This window comes from Doryrhamphus excisus, chromosome 18, assembly GCF_030265055.1.
Source record: "Doryrhamphus excisus isolate RoL2022-K1 chromosome 18, RoL_Dexc_1.0, whole genome shotgun sequence".
NCBI classification, from domain to species: Eukaryota; Metazoa; Chordata; class Actinopteri; order Syngnathiformes; family Syngnathidae; genus Doryrhamphus; species Doryrhamphus excisus.
This window is the reverse complement of record NC_080483.1, coordinates 466,450-487,500: the sequence shown is the minus strand read 5'-3', so window position 1 is coordinate 487,500 and position 21,051 is coordinate 466,450. Positions and strand designations below refer to the sequence as shown.

The 21,051-nt window shown below is 41.2% G+C and overlaps 1 protein-coding gene across 4 annotated transcripts in view; it reads left to right on the top strand.

Annotated features, from left to right (window-relative positions):
• LOC131106382 (G-protein coupled receptor 22) overlaps positions 1–18,296 on the top strand; it is a 44,584-nt gene extending 26,288 nt beyond the window's left edge. For 3 of the 4 annotated variants that reach the window (XM_058055369.1, XM_058055368.1, XM_058055367.1), the window contains one exon: positions 16,156–18,296. In XM_058055369.1, coding sequence (XP_057911352.1) covers positions 16,262–17,941 — 1,680 coding nt within the window. In that variant the 5' untranslated portion in view covers positions 16,156–16,261 and the 3' untranslated portion in view covers positions 17,942–18,296. Of the gene's footprint in view, positions 1–1,623; positions 2,265–16,155 lie in introns of those variants that run through there. The other variant, XM_058055370.1, reaches the window with a different exon arrangement.
• The last annotated feature ends 2,755 nt before the right edge of the window (positions 18,297–21,051 follow it).

The following is a 21,051-nucleotide window of genomic DNA, read 5'->3' as shown; positions in this document are numbered from 1 at the left end:
GTTAAGGAGAAGGTGAAGGCTGTGGAAGTTCTGCTCTACTGAAGTGTGGATGTTGGAGTGTAGTGCATCCCTCTGCATCTAAGATGGTATCATCAGCAGAAAGATGGATCTTGGAATTACCAGCAGACAAAGCTACATCATTTATGTAATGGAAAGTGGACCTAAAATGGAGCCTTGCGGCACCCCTTTAGTGCATTTATATCTGGATCGGTCAACTAGTACTGGGATGAGCAAACCGTCCAAGTAGAAGGCCACACACTGAAAAATCAAACCATTTGAGGTCCACTTTGATATTTTTGAAACCAACTAATACTGTAGATACTGGATACGGTCGTCCCTCGTTTATAGCGGCTCACTGGCTCCGGACCAGCTGTGGAGGCCAGTGGCAGCCAGTCTGTGTTTCCCAGTCTACCCAGATGCTGGCTTTCTCTTCTTCTTGGTCAGCTTGTATTTCCTTCCCATTCCCAGAAGTGAATTCAATATTAATAAATGTATTCATACGTGGAGCATAGAAAACCTCTTTAGGACTTTCTTCATACTTTATTTCCTTGGTTGAATATGACTTTATTCTTGTAAAATTACATTTCTGTTAATTTCTTTAATATTCCAACCATTTCCACAAGTTTATTTAGTGTAAGTCAGGGATGGGCAAACTACGGCCCGGGGGCCACATCCGGCCCGCCAAGTGTTTCAATATGGCCCGCCTGTTCTTTCCAAAGTATTTTATTTAAATTCAACATACAACCTGGCATTGTGGCTTGGGCCAACTTTTTGATGGTTGAGGTAGCTGCTTTATCAATTTCGTTATTTGATGTGGTCTGTTGTTTACAAAATGCTCCGGGAAAAAGGAACACAAGCACAAAAGTAAAATAATAATAATAATAATAACAATAATAATGTTGTTGTTAATAATAATATTACTATTATTATATTAATATTGTTGTTAATATTAATATAATAATCGTAATAATGTTATTATTATTGAAAAAAATAATAAACAATATTATTGTTATTATTACTATTAATATATAATAATAAAATATCATATAATAATATAAATAATAATTATAATATATTATATTATATAATATAATGATAATAACATTACTATAACTAATAATAATAACAATAGTAATTCTAATAAAAATAATAATAACAATAATAATAATACATTTAATTTCTAATACACTTCACATCAAATAAATGATTTCAAAGTTCACATATAGCAGATTGCATGACACTTTTACATGTAAAATATGTGTAAAAATATAGGTGTAAAAATTGACCGTTGATCGTTAATACTATATACCCCCCCCCCCCCCCCCCCTTCCCGGCAATTTTGTTAAATCAATGCGGCCCGCGAGTCAAAAAGTTTGCCCACCCCTGGTGTAAGTCATGGAGCAAAAGCTCTTGTCTGTGTAGCATTATAGAGTGCGCATACAGGGAGCAGGTTGGTAATGGCCTTTTCCCACCACAGTCAGTGGCTCTACACGACTTTTTTTAATACAAATGGCCCAAAAATGAGCATAATCGGTCCCCTGTAATAATAAACGTACTATTAGTACCCCACTCAGTTTCACTATCCACCAAATTAAGTTTTTGATTGGACGTATTAACCGATATCATGGGGCCTTCTTGTTGTCTTTACTGTTAAAAATAATCATTTATCATCAGACTTTTATTCTTAAAAGTGGGGGGCCACGGTGGCCCGGAGAAACAGGTGTAAAGGCTGTGGGGTGCAAGGTGCCCCCCCCCCCAGTGGGACTTTTCCAAAGGGAGATGGATGGAGGTGGTGAGCAGGGAGCAAACCTTCCCCTCCAGCGACCACATGACTCAGCAGCCGCCCCCCCCATCCATCATGCCCCTCTATGCACCTTTTTATCTGGCCCCTCCAGTTACCCCCCCACCCCCCCAACCACCCTTTCTCACATGTGGTTGAAACTCAGCACTTTCTTAAGCACACTGTATGCGGTGCACCTCGGACAGCGATCCATCTTGTGCATCCGCAGGCAGGCAGGCGAGGAGCATGTGCAGGGAGCCGTGTGGGCGCCCGTGGGCGGGCGGCGTGGGCGGGCGCCAGCAAGAGATACATGGTGTGCTCTTCTGTGCGTGTGTGTGTGTGTGTGTTTGGCTCGCTTTGCACCCGCTTGAGGACTTGAAAACATGACACTGAGAGCTCGTTCGCATCCCGGCACTGCTGTTTGGAAAATAAGAATAAAAACCATGTTGGGACCAGACCACCAAAACCGCTCCACGTCGCTCAGGTATGTTTTCCTGGCCACATCGGCGCACGTGGGCGCAGACGCTTGTTGCTAGGCAGGATTCATAGCCCTCAATCCGACATGCCCCGTCGACCAATCATATTCATATTTCTTTTGTGTCTTGACATTTAACATTCTAAAAATGTCATTTATAGAAGCATAAAGTCTAAATATTAAGACAAACAAGTTGGAATCTAACAAGGGAAAATATGAATATTGTGAGGAAAAATAATAGTCAATAATAATAATATAATTTATAAATAATAAATTATTTAAAATTTTATTTAAATAATAAATAAATAAATAATAATAATAATTTAAAATAGTCATTTTAAATTAGGGTTCTCACAAATAACGCCTTAATGGCGGTAACTAATTTATTTTGTTCATTACGTAATTTTTTTTAGCGTAATTAACACGTGCGCATTGGGCAAGCCACCACTATCTGTTATGATGACAAATTAGCAGTTATTTTGCAAGAATAAATTCCAAATATTACAAAAAAACACATAATATTGTGAGGAAAAAGAATGTCATTTTTGAACTATGAAATATTATCATGGCAATATTATTAGATTAGATTAGATTAGATTCAACTTTATTGTATTATTTTATTATTTATATATATTATATATATATTTATTATTTTATTTTTATGATTTTTTATATTTATTATTTTTATTTATTTTTTATTGTATTTTATATTGGTGTTTTTATCTCCTGTACAGCGACCTTGGGTGTCCTGAAAGGCGCTTTTAAATAAAATGTATTATTATTATTATTATTATTATTATTATTATTATTATTATTATTATTATTATTATTGTTATTGCTCATGTCACTGGTACAGGGCAACAAAATGCAGTTAGCATCCAACCAGAAGTGCAATTATATAAGTACATTAGTATGGACAGATCTATATGTAAATAAAACTATACAGGCTATGACTATGATACAGTGAGAATATGTACAGGGATATAAATGACTATAATATGGCTATCGTAGATTATACAGATTATAAACAGAATGGATATGACAATATATAATAACAGTATTATCATATAATTGTCAGTATTATCATGTCATGGCTGAGATCAAGTAAGTTTTTCTCTCATTTTGTGTGGAAGTGGTAAGTTTTTAGTTCATTGATCCTTCTTCTCCACTCCATTTCAAACACTCGAGTCTAGAATAAACCCTAAACTGGAGAGGCTAACTAGTTAGCCGGCTAGCTTGCTGTGCTATGAACATATTGTGTTTATTCATCGTAATGAATATTGAATCCTACTCATCGCGGTCGGGTCTGGAACCGATTAACTGCCATAAACGAGGGACAACCGTATGATACAATTACACATTTGACTATTATGATTAGGATTTTCCATCATTTTTTAAAATGAGAAATAAAAACATAAAAATAGGAAGGCAACGTGCCAAGGAGAAATGTAAGTAAGCTGTAACTGTTGTACCGCGCTAGATGACAGTAGGGGATGAGGTCCTGCCCCGAGTGGAGGGGGTTAAGTACCTCAGAGTGGAGGGACTACTATGACTACCTCTGGGCTTAGGCCGCCGCCATGACCCTCACTCGGGTAAGCGGAAGAAGATGGATGGATGGATGGATGACATGACAGCGGTGCTCACACCAGCTGTGAGGTGGACTCGGCCATTTTGCCAATCATGGCTGCGTGATGGCTCATCCTCAGTGGATATTCCACCCAAGTCGCTCTACAACAGGGGTGCTCATTAAGTCGATCGCAAGCTACCGGTCGATCGCGGAGGTGGTACTGGTCGATCGCGGCGTGACATTACAAAAATATCATCCCAGCATCAATGCCGTCACTTGATTGACATACAGGGCAGCCATTCAGATGACAACTGAATGTTGCCCTTCGGGCGACCAATCAAATCAAACAACGTCTCTAAGTGCAGCAGAACTTACCATGTCAGCCTATCATCCATCCCCGTTACTTGATTGACATACAGGACAACCAGTCAGATGACAACTGAATTTTGACCTTTAGGTCACCGCTCATGCGTAAACAACGATGCAAAGTGCTAAGCTAGTCGGCGAATTGCGTCAGATTTTAAGCCCTCGCTAAAGTTTATGGTCACTAAAATGAGTGAAGGAGCTGGACCAAGTAAAAAGGCAAAAACTGGACCAAGTAAAAAGGCAAAAAACATATGACTTCCATACGGATATGGAATATTATACGGATATTATGATACGGATATTATCCATGACTGATAAACATTTGGAAGTGTGCTTGAGGCTGGCTATCAGCAGCTACTGTCCGGACTATGCATCCCTGGCTGGTTCAATTCAGTGCAAGTCATCAAAGTAAACTCAGGTAATTACAAAAAATGTTAATAGTTAATTATGTGTGTTTTGCAATATTGGCTCATTTGGTTATGTAAGGTACATCAACATACATTGTACGTACAAATAATCCTCAATACATTTGAAAATAAATAGATGTTTTGCATTTTTGTAGTGGGTAGATCATTTTGACTCGCTCATTTTAAAAGTAGCTCGCATGCTGAACAAGTGTGAGCACCCCTGCACTAGAACTACTCCACATCTGCCATCCACAGTGACGGCATTGCGCTGCCGAATGGAGCGCTTTTAGGCATATTCCGTGTCGCCATGTTCATTGTATTCATCATCCTTCAACACACATATATATACGTACATATACTCACACACATGAATATATATATACATATATTGAACCGTGACACTAAAATTGCACAAAATTTTCAAAACTTTTCAAATTTTTGAAACTTCAAAAATTTTCAATTTTTTAAATTTTTGAAACTTCAAAAATTTTCAATTTTTTAAATTTTTGAAACTTCAAAAATTTTCAATTTTTTAAATTTCAAAATTTCAAAAAATTTCAATTTTTGAAATTTTTCAAACTTCAAAAATTGAAAATTTTTGAAATTTTTCAAATTTCAAAAATTGAACATTTTTGAAGTTTGAAAAATTTCAAAAATTTTCAATTTTTTGAAATTTTGAAATTTAAAAAATTGAAAATTTTTGAAGTTTGAAAAATTTCAAAAATTGAAATTTTTTGAAATTTTGAAATTTAAAAAATTGAAAATTTTTGAAGTTTGAAAAATTTCAAAAATTGAAATTTTTTGAAATTTTGAAATTTAAAAAATTGAAAATTTTTGAAGTTTCAAAAATTTGAAAAGTTTTGAAATTTAAAAAATTGAAAATTTTTGAAGTTTCAAAAATTTGAAAAGTTTTGAAATTTAAAAAATTGAAAATTTTTGAAGTTTCAAAAATTTAAAAAATTGAAAATTTTTGAAGTTTCAAAAATTTGAAAAGTTTTGAAAATTTTGTGCAATTTTTCAAACTTCAAAAATGTTCAATTTTTGAAATTTCAAAATTTCAAATATTTTCAATTTTTGAAATTTTTGAAACAATAATGAAATGACGTGCTATTCTGCTGTGTGACTGCAATTTTAATGACATGGTGGAATATTTCCAGTTTTACTGAGTCGTTGTGATGATATATTTTGTGCTAATTTCCTCAATACATTTGAAAATAAATAGATGTTTTGCATTTTTGTAGTGGGTAGATCATTTTGACTCGCTCATTTTAAAAGTAGCTCGCATGCTGAAAAAGTGTGAGCACCCCTGGTCTACAAGGTGTACCCTGCCACCTTTCCTTTCTGTCGTCTTGTGCCTTGAGAAGAAGACAATGTGAGATTTCGTGAGCTGTACGACAAACAGGAAGTGTTGAACTTGAGTAGTCGGTGTGGTTGTCCCGTGCACGTGGTTCCGCCGAGGACCCGCCAGGGATGCTGCTGCCCACCTGCCTGGCCGCTCGCTGTTAGCGCTGCGGGAAGAACGGAGTGAGATAATGAAGGCCTTGATCGATTGTCTCACTGCGGACGTCGGGAATCCCTGATACGGCGGCGCGTCAGCACGCCGCATGCATGCGCCATCATCCTGCCGGCTTCTTTCTTCCCTTTGTCGTCGCCTCCCGTTCCTCTCCTCCCCCAAATGTCAACTAGCGGCGTCTGCACAGAATCGGAGCTTTCAACCTCAGGCCTCCCCATTTGTGGTGACATTTCACAGTTTAACAATGAAACATCCATAACAGAAGGAAGAGATGACAAGTTGGTCTGGCCTCAGTAAAGCGTATTACGCCGCAACAATGGCTTCCATCTTTGGGAGTGTCGTCGGGTTGGCGTGGTGGCAGTGTGACAATTATTCCCATCACTGGGTGGAACCGGGATTTCAAATTGGATTCCCAATGAAACAGGGGTGCTGAATATTTATAGACATCAACTTCAGCCGTGGAGACGTGGAGCAAAACTACCAGCTCCTAATATCATGGAGGGCCAGCAAAGCCTTCCCTGCTGGCCTAAACACTCTCGGAAGCACTGACCTACATTTGCAGCTTACATTTGGGGGGGGTCTAAAGTGTGGCACCTGCAAAAAATACCATTGAACCAGAAAACCTTTTTAAATACTTCAATAGCAAACATGGAAAATAAAAATGGAATAAAGTCAAAATATGAAGAGAAAAAAGTCTTTTTAGAAAAGAAAAGAAAACAAGAAAAGATGGAACAATTTTAACAGCAAAAATGTAAAAATAAACACTAATTTCACAAGAAAAAAGATATTAAGAGAAAAAATAATTTCATGTCATAACGTAATATTATTGAAAAATAACATTATTTTAGTAGAATAACGTTGAGATATTCAAGAAACACATTCATTTTTGGCGCATTCAAAAATATGATGACCCCAACCCTATATCAAAAATGAAAAACGACAATAAAAGTTAAAATATTAAAGTGGACCTATGATGCTTTATTCCACTTTTCTGCCCTATAAATGTAGTTAGAATGTTTTATTCCGGTGTTAATCCATTTGGAAGTTAGCCCTGAAAAAAGTCTGGGATGTTCGCAGAACGCTCGCTTTATTCCATTTATGGCCGTGCCACCTGGAAGTCCTCGGGAGCACTTGGGAGTGTGACCATTCCCAGCGGCGTGGCCATGCCGTGGGTGGAGGAATAAATGAAAACCGTTTTGGAAAGTCAGCTGGAATAGGTGCAGATTCTGGAAGATCTAGAAAGCTTTCTGTGCGAGTTATTATGTGTAGCTGCTCTATAGGAGTCTGGAGGGCCTAAAATGAGTATATGAGGTCCACTTTAAGAGAGAAAAGTTGTATTCTACAAGAAAAAAATAATAATTTTACAAGAATAAATAAAAATTATGCGGGAAAATAATGTCATTTGAGAAGCATAGAGTTGAAATATTAAAGAAACTTTTTATAAAGCTGTGATATGATGAAAAAAAACATTTAAAAAATGTTTAGAAAATGAATTTGTGGTTATAATGTTACAATTATTATTATTATTATTATTATTATTATTTATTTATTATTATTATTATTATTATTATTATTATTATGTTAATAATGAACTATTATTATTTTTATTTATTTTATATATTATATATATATATTATTATTATTTTTTTGCACATTGTTTTTGACTTGTATCAGCGTTATTTCCTGTGGGGAGACATTGCCTGGGTTTGTGTACGTTTGGGTTCTGGTTGTACCTTTCGGTAACGGTGTGGACTCGAGTCATGTGACTTGGACTCGGGTCAGACTTGAAGCTGGACTCCAAATAAGGTGATTGTTTTTATGTGATAATAACAACAAACATCATAACTATACAACAAATATGAAAATGCATTCAAGGACTCAAGCCTGAGACTTTGGACTTGACTCAACCTGGCTTGTTTTGACTTGAGACTTGACTCGGACTTGGAAGTCTTTGCTGGAGACCTGCTTCCACCTCTGCCTCTGGGAAGAAGTAAATAACAATCAAAGACCAGCTAATATGATGGGTGTCGCTTATTGCACACCCTCCCCTTAAAAACAGCCCGCAAAGACAATTTCCTGTTTGAGATGATTGGCAGAGGGCGAAGTTAGGAGTCAAGTATTGATAGCAGTCTGATAGCAACCAAGCGTGGGCCCCACTCTGTGTTCATCGCTTTGATAAATCTTCATTTGGGCCTTTCGTTGCTGCTGCTCGCCACTCCTCGTTTGCATAACGACTTCCTCGCCAAGCCTCCAATGGAAACACAGAGATCGAGCTAGCATGCGGGGTTGGGGGGTGCGGGGTGGGGGTCCCCTGGGACCAAGTCGGAGAGCCACTTTGATGTAATCCTCTCTTGAGCTGACATAACTTCCAGCGCGTTCGCTTACATCATCGCACGGCTTCACGCAAAAAGAAAAAAAACCAAGGCCCTTCGCCAACATGGCTGCTTGGTTGTTGCTATGCTCCCATTCGCTTTTCCCGTTCATTGGCAATAAATTCCATAATTTGTGGACTATTTCAAGTCTTATTTGGAGTTGCTGTGATGATTTATTTTATACAGGATTACTTTTATATTCATGAAATAACACATTCTATTATGTTGTACTTAAATCTATGATTTAGTGGACTATTTTCAGTCTTGTTTGGAGTTGCTATGATTATTTACTTCTGACAAAATTGCCTTTGTCATTAGTTACGTGCAAGAGGAGCAATCATCTTAATGAAGTAGTTAATTAGCTCTGCCTTATTAGGTCAAGTTCTATGATTTAGTGGACTGTTTTGAGTCTTATTTGGGGTTGCTCTGATCATTCATTATCTATCCGTCCATCCGTCCATCCATCCGTCCATCCGTTCATCCGTCCATCCAAAAGGGGTGATGGTGCATATTAAATAATACATTCCATTCTGCTGTATTACTGCAATTTCTCTAACTTTATGGACTATTTCAAGTCTTATTTGGAGTAACTCTGATTATTTAATTTCCACTAAATTGCAGTTGTATTTATTAGGGGCAGTCACATTAAATGAATTGCTCGTTGTATACTGCTGCATTACTCATTTTTATGACTGTTTGGAATATTTTCAGTCATCTTTTCCGTCATTCAGATTTTGTATTGTGCACAAGGTTTTTGCCGTCGTTAATCACATGGAAGGGGACGATGGCGTTAATTAAATGACACAATATTTTCTGCTGTATTACTAACGATTTTATGACTTGGGGGAATATTTCTATTATTTATATGAAGGGGGGTGATCACATTAATTCCATCACTTGTTCTATTCTGCTGTATTACTGCAATTTTTATAAATGGGTGGACTATTTCTAGTCTTGTTTGGAGTCATTGCTATTATTTATTTTGTATGGAGGACCAAAACTGACAAAATAATAAATAAATAAATAAATGTGAAAATAAAAACAAAAATGAAAAAAAAAATCAAAAAATTAAATACACAAAAATAAATACAAATGGAAATAAAAACAAAAATAAAAAAATATATACATAAATAAATAAATAAAAACAAAAATAAATACAAAAATAAAAAACAAGATTCAAAAATTAAAAATAAATACAAAAATAAATATATAAATAGAGTTACATATCAATAAATAAATAAAAGCACTGATCTCTCTCCTCCCCGACGGAGCTTTTTCGCACTCACATGTCGATCAACCAATAGGCGAACAGTTCAACCCAAGACACACTTAGGACCGCCCCCTCATTTGAATAGTTTTTCCTTCTGCATTTCAAGCTGACATTGTCCGCTGCATGAAATAAATACATATGAGAGCAGAGTGCTTTTATTTATTTGTTGATATGTAATTCTATTTATATATTTATTTTTGTATTTATTTCTACATTTATTTTTGTATTTATTTGTAATTTTTGAATCTTGTTTTTTATTTTTGTATTTATTTTTGCTTTTATTTATTTATGTATATATTTTTTTTGTTTTTATTTCCATTTATATTTATTTTTGTGTATAATTTTTTTTTTTTTTTCATTTTTGTTTTTATTTTCACTTTTATTTATTTATTTATTTATTATTTTGGCAGTTTTGGTCCTCCATAATTTTTGCACCAAATTGCTACTCTCACTTGTAAGAGTGGCGATTGCATTAAGGAATAATATTTATGGAATATTTCCAGGCTTACTTGGAGTCGTCGTTGGTGTTCTCGTTAATTACTTGCAAGAACGGCGATGGTGTTCCTTGAATGACACATTCTATTGTGCTGCATTACTGCAATTTCTATCATTTGGTGAGCATATTTCATATGTCTTATTTGGGAGTCACTGTCATTATTTAGTACCGGGTGGCCTCTGTCGTTAATTACTGGTGGGGGCGGCGATCACAGTAATGAAATGACGAGCTATTCTGCTGTATGACTGCAATTTTAATGACATGGTGGAATATTTCCAGCTTTACTGAGTCGTTGTGATGATATATTTGGGATGAATAGCAATAGATATACGAGTAATAAATGTGGTGTTTGTTCATTGAAGAAACAGGTTGGGTCCCGCTGATGAAGAGTCATTTCTGCTGCGGTGCTGGCCGGGAATGTTGTCATTTATTGATTGGTTCTTTGTGGTGGCGTTCCGGTGCATTTCTATGAGTAAGCGCTGGTTTGAAACAAGCAAAGAGATGAATGACACCACCGAGTAAAACAACACGTGAACATCTGCCAGTCTGCTGTCCGTACCAAAAACACACACACATCTTTTACTTGTTTGGACGCAATTACGTCTCTGGCAAGAAAGGAGAGAAGCACCCGTGACAAGATTGTGTGTGTTCATCCTGCAAGGCTGGGTCGCATCAGGACAGCAGGAGGTACAAAACCCAAGAGGACGGCAAACAATCTGCCTGAGCGTATGATGCCTGATCATTCGAAGAGGCCTCGACAGCCATTAACACCTACTCCACAACGACCCCGGCAGAAGGCTCCAGGAAGATGTGCAGAAGATGCAGTCGGCGTAAATGGATCTAACATGGCAACGCTTCTGGGAGTTCAGACTCGTCCTTTTAGTCCACATGTGTTCTTCCGATGAAGGACTTGGTCAAATGACATCGGGCCTGGACTCACACCCACAAACAAACACCAGGACGTTTTTCCTGTCCTCCGTGTTCCTCTCAGTTTCTTTTTCATCTCATCACATGACACCTCATCAAGTGTCCGTTATCACCAAACCACGTCCCGGCGTCATTGTTGCACTTAGTCAGAGAACGCCATCAATTACTGCTGCTGAAAGCCGCTCGGCCTGCTCATTTCAACAGCGCCATTAACCCTTGCAAGTTCTGGCAAATGAGAAACCGATGATGTCCGAACGCTCCATCATCTTCCTCCTGAAAAATCTGGCTTCTTTTCACCTCACAGGGAATCGACGCTGCCATCTTCTGGCGCTAGGAATGACTTGGAAGTTCTGATGACGCTTAGCGACGCGTCAGGGTTGGCAATACTGGAAATTGTACAGTAAGAGTATTGGCACTTCGAATACGATAGTTTTTACATGATTTAGTGATTGACATTTTTTGGCAACGGTGTGGACTCGAGTCATGTGACTTGGACTCGGGTCAGACAATAATGAACAATAACGGAACAGCAGACTGGCAGATGTTCACGTGTTGTTTTACTCGGTGGTGTCATTCATCTCTTTGCTAGTTTCAAACCAGCGCTTACTCATAGAATTCCACCGGAACGCCACCACAGAGGACCAATCAATAAATGACAACATTCCCGGCCAGCACCGCAGCAGAAATGACTCTTCATCAGCGGGACCCAACCTGTTTCTTCAATGAACAAACACCACATTTATTACTCGTATATCTATTGCTATTCATCCCAAATTAGCATAAAATATATCATCACAATAAAGCTGGAAATATTCCACCATGTCATTAAAATTGCAGTCACACAGCAGAATAGCACGTCATTTCATTATTGTTTCAAAAATTTCAAAAATTGAAAATTTTTGAAGTTTCAAAATTTCAAAAATTGAAAATTTTTGAAGTTTCAAAATTTCAAAAATTGAAAATTTTTGAAGTTTCAAAAATTTCAAAAATTGAAACAGTAATAATTTCATTATTGTTTCAAAAATTTCAAAAATTGAAAATTTTTGAAGTTTCAAAATTTCAAAAATTGAAAATTTTTGAAGTTTCAAAATTTCAAAAATTGAAAATTTTTGAAGTTTCAAAAATTTCAAAAATTGAAAATTTTTGAAGTTTCAAAAATTTCAAAAATTGAAAATTTTTGAAGTTTCAAAAATTTCAAAAATTGAAAATTTTTGAAGTTTCAAAAATTTCAAAAATTTTCAATTTTTGAAGTTTCAAAATTTCAAAAATTTTCAATTTTTGAAATTTCAAAATTTCAAAAATTTTCAATTTTGAAAATTTTGTGCAATTTTAGTGTCACGGTTCAATATATGTATATATATATATTCATGTGTGTGAGTATATGTATGTGTGTTGAAGGATGATGAATACAATGAACATGGCGACACGGAATATGCCTAAAAGCGCCCCATTCGGCAGCACAATGCCGTCACTGTGGATGGCAGATGTGGAGTAGTTCTAGTGGGTATGATCAAGACCGCCTTGGAACGGCTAGCTATATACGCTCTGAAATGACACTCTTACCAACTATTTTTGTTGTCATCGTTAGCATTTGTATCAACAAAAGTACTTTTAGCTGTGCCAGGCGTTCAAGTCGGTAAAAAAGAGGCTGGTCCACGACTGTATATTTATATATTTTATATACACTCACATACTGTACATTGAAAAAAATCATGAACTGAAAGTACTAATCTGAGATTTTGAGAATAAAGTGGCACATTTCCAAGAATAATGTCGTGAATGAAGGAGAATAAAGTTCATATGAGAGGGAATATAGAGCACAGCTCTTCAGGAAGGAAGGAAGGAAGGAACCTTTTATTTGTAATGTGGCAGCAAAACAGATTAGCATGTCTAGCTAGCCCTTCTCACGTCCGCCTTCCTTACCCCGCCCCCTTCACATGCCCGAGGTCAAAAGTCATATAAGTTACCACTTTGTTATCTTATAATTTTACAACTTTATTCTCTATGCAGTGAAGCATAAAGCGTATTCAAGAGTACAATAAATGTGTACACGTTGGCAGGTGTGCAGTAACATAGAAAGTAGAGTGATTAATCCATGGTTAGTTGATTAGTTGGTTAGTCATCTATTTTTCTAATCAATAATATTTTTTTTAATTTAATTATCCTCAGCCTGTCGAACGTGAATAACCTGAATGTCCTATTTGTTGATATCGATGGAACCGGATGATGAACAGATGCACGGCTGTGCACGGTGCCGCCGACACCAGAAGCCATCGCGGCCATCCCAGCGGGGGGGGAGCGCCTCCGTCTGCTCTTTCAGCAAACCTTCCCGTGACCTGTGTCGCAACGAATTAGCAACACCCGCAACGGTTTTACGCTGCGCTGAAAAGGAGAGCGCAGGTAACCCGCGAAAGGACGACGGGGGACTGTGTTTGGGCGCCCCCCCCACCCCCCCCGTCCGCCCGCCCAAGCTTGTCAGATCGATGATGCCTTAAATCGATGTTCCAGCAACACCGCAAAGCCCGTCGAGGCCATTAGCGGATTAAGATAGACCACAGTTCCACTCCGAGTCCCTTTTCCGCTCGCAGGGTCCCTCCCACTTGACAAATGAGGCCGGGGAAGTGTGAGGTAAAACAAAGAGGCACATCAGGAAAACTTGGACAGCGGGGGCGGGGGTCGACACTGCTGGCAACGGCGCACCTGTAGCCGTGCGCTTCCTGTGCACGTGTAGCGTCTGTGCAGCCTCAAAATGTATTTTTCCTCACAGCATGCGGCCAACATAAAATGCAAAATAGTCGTCTCTTCCAGGGAACTGCAGGATGGGATGTGAGGGAACGCAGGAACGGCAACGAGGGGGGGGGCGGGGTGCGGGGTTCTTCTGATAGGGTTGTTTATGTGCCACTGTCTGTGGATCATTGATCCATTCGTCTTCATTACGTCTCCCTGAGAGAACTATTAAGTCCCGCCACCCTCGCTCGGGTGTCGGCGGCGTTGACATTCGCCGCACGGGCGAGCAGAGATCCTGCCACGTCTCCTAACAAAGGCTTAGAGCTGACACTTTTATTCTGCTTGCGGTCGACGCTAGACGCTTGAAAGTGACCTTTTTTTAGATCTCACAGAAGTAAACACCAACCTCGCGTTTTTTAGGACAGTCCAGGGTCAAATGAAACCCGCGTATACGTACCTTGGAGTAGTCAGCGTGCAGCTTGTGGAGCAGTATAGCAGTATTTACTAGCCACTCAAAGTGAGTCAACACACATGAATTAGAATTTCATTGTGTTTTTCCTGTTTTCAATCATGGACAAACTGGACAGTACCAAGTTTGTCAAGATGTCTCTCAATGCTAACGTTAGCATCTTAGCGTTTTCTACAGCATCAGTGACCCAATGTAGCCACTCATTGTGGTTGGAAACGGAAACTTACACACTTCCTCACTGCTTGCTCAGTCCACACCGCCCTGTGATTGGCTGGCCACCAGTCCAGGGTGTACCCCGCCTCTCGCCCAAAAAGAAAGAATGAATGAATGAATGAAAAAAAATAATAATAAAAACAAAAAAGGGCTGCACTGCGGTTGAGTGGTTAGCACACAGCCCTCACAGCTAGGAGACCCCAGTTCAATTCCACCCTCGGCCATCTCTGTGTGGAGTTTGCATGTTCTCCCCGTGCATGCGTGGGTTTTCTCCGGGTACTCCGTTTTCCTCCCACATTCCAAAAACATGCTAGGTTAATTAGCCACTCCAAATTGTCCATAGGTATGAATGTGAGTGTGAATGGTTGTTTGTCTATATGTGCCCTGTGATTGGCTGGCCACCAGTCCAGGGTGTACCCCGCCTCTCGCCCGAAAAGAAAGAATGAATGAATGAAAAATAATAATAATAATAACAAAAAAGGGCTGCACGGCGGTTGAGTGGTTAGCGCACAGCCCTCACAGCAAGGAGACCCGAGTTCAATTCCACCCTCGGCCATCTCTGTGTGGAGTTTGCATGTTCTCTCCGGGTACTCCGGTTTCCTCCCACATTCCAAAAACATGCTAGGTTAATTAGCCATTCCAAATTGTCCATAGGTATGAATGTGAGTGTGAATGGTTGTTTGTCTATATGTGCCCTGTGATTGGCTGGCCACCAGTCCAGGGTGGACCCCGCCTGTTGCCCGAAAAGAAAGAATGAATAAATGAAAAATAATAATAATAATAACAAAAAAGGGCTGCACGGTGGTTGAGTGGTTAGCACACAGCCCTCACAGCTAGGAGACCCGAGTTCAATTCCATCCTCGGCCATCTCTGTGTGGAGTTTGCATGTTCTCTCCGGGTACTCCGGTTTCCTCCCACATTCCAAAAACATGCTAGGTTAATTAGCCACTCCAAATTGTCCATAGGTATGAATGTGAGTGTGAATGGTTGTTTGTCTGTATGTGCCCTGTGGCCACCAGTCCAGGGTGTACCCCGCCTCTTGCCCCAAGACAGCTGGGATAGGCTCCAGCACCCCCGCGACCCTGGTGAGGATAAGCGGTAGAAAATGAATGAATGTTGTCCAGTTCTTGTGGCAAGCCTATTCTCATGTGCGGGTGTGGTTTTTGTCTATACCCAAAGTCACCTGGGATAGGCTCCAGCGTACCCTTAGTGAGGATAAGGCAGCGTGTAAAATGGATGGATGGGCGCTCCCACCAAAGACTGACTGAGGTTACATAAGCATGACTCAAACATGCGCCCACTCAGCTTTGGCAGAAGGTGACATGTTTAGATTCAGCAGCCAATCCTCAAGTGTTCTCGTTCAACGTATTCAAACGTGTGTTTTTATGCTCCGTGATCCAAAGCTAATGCTATGAATCCGGACTCTCCCGAGACATCCCGCAGCTTTTGTGCATGACTGTGCCCCGCGCCTCCAATCAGCGGCGCCGCGTCGACTCTCAGCTCCTGACTTGCAGTGTTTGTGTCTGAGAAAACGCTTCAATCTTTCCCCCCCACTGTTTTTTTTTCTTCACAGATGACCATTTTGGACGCCATCTTGATCAGTGTCTCGTGAGACCAGGAAGAAAAGCATGTGGCGTGCTAGCCGCCGTTGCTATGTGTGAAGGAGTGGCGTGGCGCCCATGGAGACCGAAGGCTATCGTGACCTCCCGGAGACCAGCGATGGTCAGGGGGTGGGCCTGCTGGACGGGCGGGGCGGGGGTGCGGCCGAGGAGGACTGGAGCGCCCCCTACCCTCTGGGCTTCCAGGTCTCTTTGACCACAGTTCTGATCCTGGAGCTGGTGCTGGGCTTCAGCAGCAACCTGACGGTGCTGGTGCTGTACTGCGCTCAGTCCAATCTGGTGGACTCGGTCAGCAACCTGGTCACCGTCAACCTCCATGTCCTGGACATCCTGGTCTGCGTGCTGTGTCTGCCGCTCACCGTGGCCGTCATCCTGGTCCCAGCTAACGGGAGCGGCGTCGGGAGCCTGGCGACCTTGTGCTGCTTCCACGAAGCCTGCGTGACCTTCACTAGCGTGGCCACGGCCGTCAACGTCCTGGTCATCAGCCTGGATCGCTACGACATCTCGGTACGTCCGGCCAGCCGCCTCCTAAACCCACGCCGAGCCGGACTCCTCCTGGCGGCAGTGTGGGCCGTCTCTCTGGCGGTCTTCTTCCTGCCTTTCCTGGAGGGGGACTTCTTCTCTTCGAGGGACGAGGACGGTGAGGACGAGTTGCCGGGAATGCCGAACATGGACTCCGAGTCTCCTACTGGACACACGGCACTTTTTTCTTCTCCTTCGCCTTCCGTTTCACCTTCAAGGCACCCCGCCGCACCTTCACACAACCTCTCTCCGCTTTGGCAGAACAGGACGCTGCTCTGCGTCGGAGGGCAAGGGTACTACACGGGGATGGCCATGTACTACCACTTGTTACTACAAGTACCGTGCTTCTTCATCGCCGTGGTCGTCATGCTCTTCACCTACTCCCGCATCCTCCAGGCCCTCAACATCCGCATCGGCTCCCACATGATGAGGGGCTCCCGGACCAAGGACTCCACCTGCAGGATACGCTGCAGGACGAGAAAGACGCAGCTCACCTCGCCAACGGAGGCGGTCTCCTCCAACCAGAACCAGAATCTCTCTCACCCTCCCCTGATTCCCTCCCCGACCCCCACGTCCCCTCCGCCACTCTGCTCCGTGCCCCAGGCCATTTCTGACAGCGGCGCCACGGTCACCACCGTCAGCACCGCCGCCACCACGCCCATCGCCACCACCCCCGCCACCCCTGCTTCTCCCACTCTGGCTTCGGGATCCACGCAGACCCGCGCCACCTCCCCGCTGCCGGCTTCCTCCATGGGCGTCCAGGCCTCGGTCTCCGCCATCATCGCCTTGAGACGAGCCGTGCGTCGGCACCGGGACCGTCGGGAGCGCCAACGGCGTGTTCTTAAAATGTCCCTCATAATCATATCCACCTTCCTGGGCTGCTGGGCGCCCTTGTCTGCCGTCAACATTCTCATCCTGTGTCTGGGCCCCAGCGACGGCTTGGTGCGGATCCGCCTTTGCTTCCTGGCCATGGCTTACGGGACCACCATCTTTCACCCTCTGCTCTACGCCTTCACCAGGCAGAAGCTGCGGCGAGCCCTCAAAACACGCGTGAAGAAACGGGTCGTCTCCCTCCTGCAGGTGGACCCGGCTCCCATTGGGGGCACGGTCATTCATAACTCCTGGGTGGAAGGGGGAGGTCAGAGGAAGAGTCGCAAGCCCCGGGTGGAGGCCAGCGACGGCACTGATCGATGCCTCACCGAGGCTGTGAGGGAATGAGGCTGGTCTTCATGGTGCGCGCGCCTCTGAGGGATGGTGCGCCATCTTCCCTTGATGGATGCTGTGTATATCCTTGCATGCGCGGGAGAGGCAATTAGTTTACAAAGGATGGATCCGCAACCTGCGCTGGCAGGCTGATGTGGCGACGACAGCTGAGGTCCAACAAGAGCCATTTTCCTGCAGTCCTTTACCGACGTCACACGTGAAAATAGCCCACTGTATAGCGGCGTGGAGGCCCGGACGACGTCGGATTCGTACCTTATGGCCCCCGCATCCGTAGATACAACACGCACACACACACACACACACACACACACACACACACACACACACACACACACTGGTCAGCGCTTAGTCATTAAAAAGCACACCAATGTTACCTGCACATGTAATCTCAGTGACTACTCATTTTCCCCCATTTTTTCATGCCTTTTTAAGTTATTGATGTACAGTATTATGGTGCTGCTGTATGTTTACAAAAAATATGACCCAGACAAAAATGCGGCCTGTAATTGCAAGCGTTGGGGTTCAAAGTTTACAGTGTGAAATTACCAGCAAACTGGTAAAAAAAATAATAATAATTTTTTAAAGGCACCAATTTGTGAAACCAGGGCAAAGTGAAAGGAAAAGTGTTTTTTTTTTTTTGTGTGTGGGGGGAGGGGTGATCATCTGCAATCCATATGAGACATGAACACACTCATCATTCTCCATTCCGTGCGTTCTAAAGATATAAAAACAGATAAAAAAGGCCCAGTCTGGCCAATCAGGAGCCTTAGAAAGCCCACCGTTTTTGCATGTTTAATGGGAGCGCCGATTTGTCCCACTTTGGTTGGTGGTCCTTGAACGCACACACTAACTTTCTTACACGCTGCACCGATAGACTACTAGTTTAGTCTTGGTTTGACACAGACTACTAGTTTAGTCTTGGTTTTACACAGACTAGTAGTTTAGTCCTGGTTTGACACAGACTAGTAGTTTAGTCCTGGTTTGACACAGACTAGTAGTTTAGTCCTGGTTTGACACAGACTAGTAGTTTAGTCTTTGTTTTACACAGACTACTAGTTTAGTCCTGGTTTGACACAGACTAGTAGTTTAGTCCTGGTTTTACACAGACTACTAGTTTAGTCCTGGTTTGACACAGACTAGTAGTTTAGTCTTGGTTTTACACAGACTACTAGTTTAGTCTTGGTTTTACACAGACTACTAGTAGTTTAGTCCTGGTTTGACACAGACTACTAGTTTAGTCTTGGTTTGACACAGACTAGTAGTTTAGTCTTGGTTTGACACAGACTAGTAGTTTAGTCCTGGTTTGACACAGACTACTAGTTTAGTCTTGGTTTTACACAGACTAGTAGTTTAGTCCTGGTTTTACACAGACTAGTAGTTTAGTCCTGGTTTTACACAGACGAGTAGTTTAGTCCTGGTTTTACACAGACGAGTAGTTTAGTCTTGTTTTACACAGACTAGTAGTTTAGTCTTGGTTTTACACAGACTACTAGTTTAGTCCTGGTTTGACACAGACTAGTAGTTTAGTCTTGGTTTTACACAGACTAGTAGTTTAGTCCTGGTTTTACACAGACTACTAGTTTAGTCCTGGTTTGACACAGACTAGTAGTTTAGTCCTGGTTTGACACAGACTACTAGTTTAGTCTTGTTTTACACAGACTAGTAGTTTAGTCTTGGTTTGACACAGACTAGTAGTTTAGTCTTTGTTTTACACAGACTACTAGTTTAGTCTTGGTTTGACACATACTAGTAGTTTAGTCTTTGTTTGACACAGACTAGTAGTTTAGTCCTGGTTTGACACAGACTACTAGTTTAGTCTTGGTTTTACACAGACTAGTAGTTTAGTCCTGGTTTGACATAGACTACTAGTTTAGTCTTGGTTTTACACAGACTAGTAGTTTAGTCCTGGTTTGACACAGACTAGTAGTTTAGTCTTGGTTTTACACAGACTAGTAGTTTAGTCCTGGTTTGACACAGACTAGTAGTTTAGTCTTTGTTTTACACAGACTACTAGTTTAGTCCTGGTTTGACACAGACTAGTAGTTTAGTCTTGGTTTGACACAGACTAGTAGTTTAGTCCTGGTTTGACACAGACTACTAGTTTAGTCCTGGTTTGACACAGACTAGTAGTTTAGTCTTTGTTTGACACAGACTAGTAGTTTAGTCCTGGTTTGACACAGACTAGTAGTTTTGTCTTGGTTTTACACAGACTACTATTTGACACAGACTAGTAGTTTAGTCCTGGTTTTACACAGACTACTATTTCACACAGACTAGTAGTTTAGTCTTTGTTTGACACAGACTAGTAGTTTAGTCCTGGTTTTACACAGACTACTATTTGACACAGACTAGTAGTTTAGTCTTGTTTTACACAGACTACTAGTTTAGTCTTGTTTTACACAGACTAGTAGTTTAGTCTTGGTTTTACACAGACTACTAGTTTAATCCTGGTTTTACACAGACTACTAGTTTAGTCTTGGTTTTACACAGACTAGTAGTTTAGTCTTAGTTTTACACAGACTAGTAGTTTAGTCCTGGTTTTACAAAGACTACTAGTTTAGTCTTAGTTTTACACAATCGTTCTGAAAGGGTTCAGTTAGAGGGCATTCATGTCCGTATGTCGAAAGTCGGCGCGAGCACGCCGCCGATGTTGTTTACATCCATTGTGGTCTTCAGCTACAGTCACATTGACACAAGTCGCCAGATAGCTGTCCTTGGCTATGCCTGTAATTAATAACAGCTCGTAAGCCAAATTTTAGCTCCCATTTTAAAGCCAAATATGAGTGGAGAGACGGCCGGCATTTAAAAGACACGTGTGACGCACGTATGGCAAGGTTTATGTTTGTTTCTTTTGGCTTTATTCCAAGGCACCACTGTATAAATGACAATAAAAAGTACCGTCAGGGCCCCAGTAACGTCTCGCTTCTCTCTGGCAATCAAAACACAACAACAGAAGATACAAAAGATGCTGGTTTTGTTGGTTTTGTTGCTAAATTTACCCGTCAAAGACCCTTTTCTTTCGTCATTTGTGCTCAGAAACAAAAATACAGTAAACCTCGGATATATCGGATTCAATTGTTCCCACTGGTTTTGTCCGATATAAG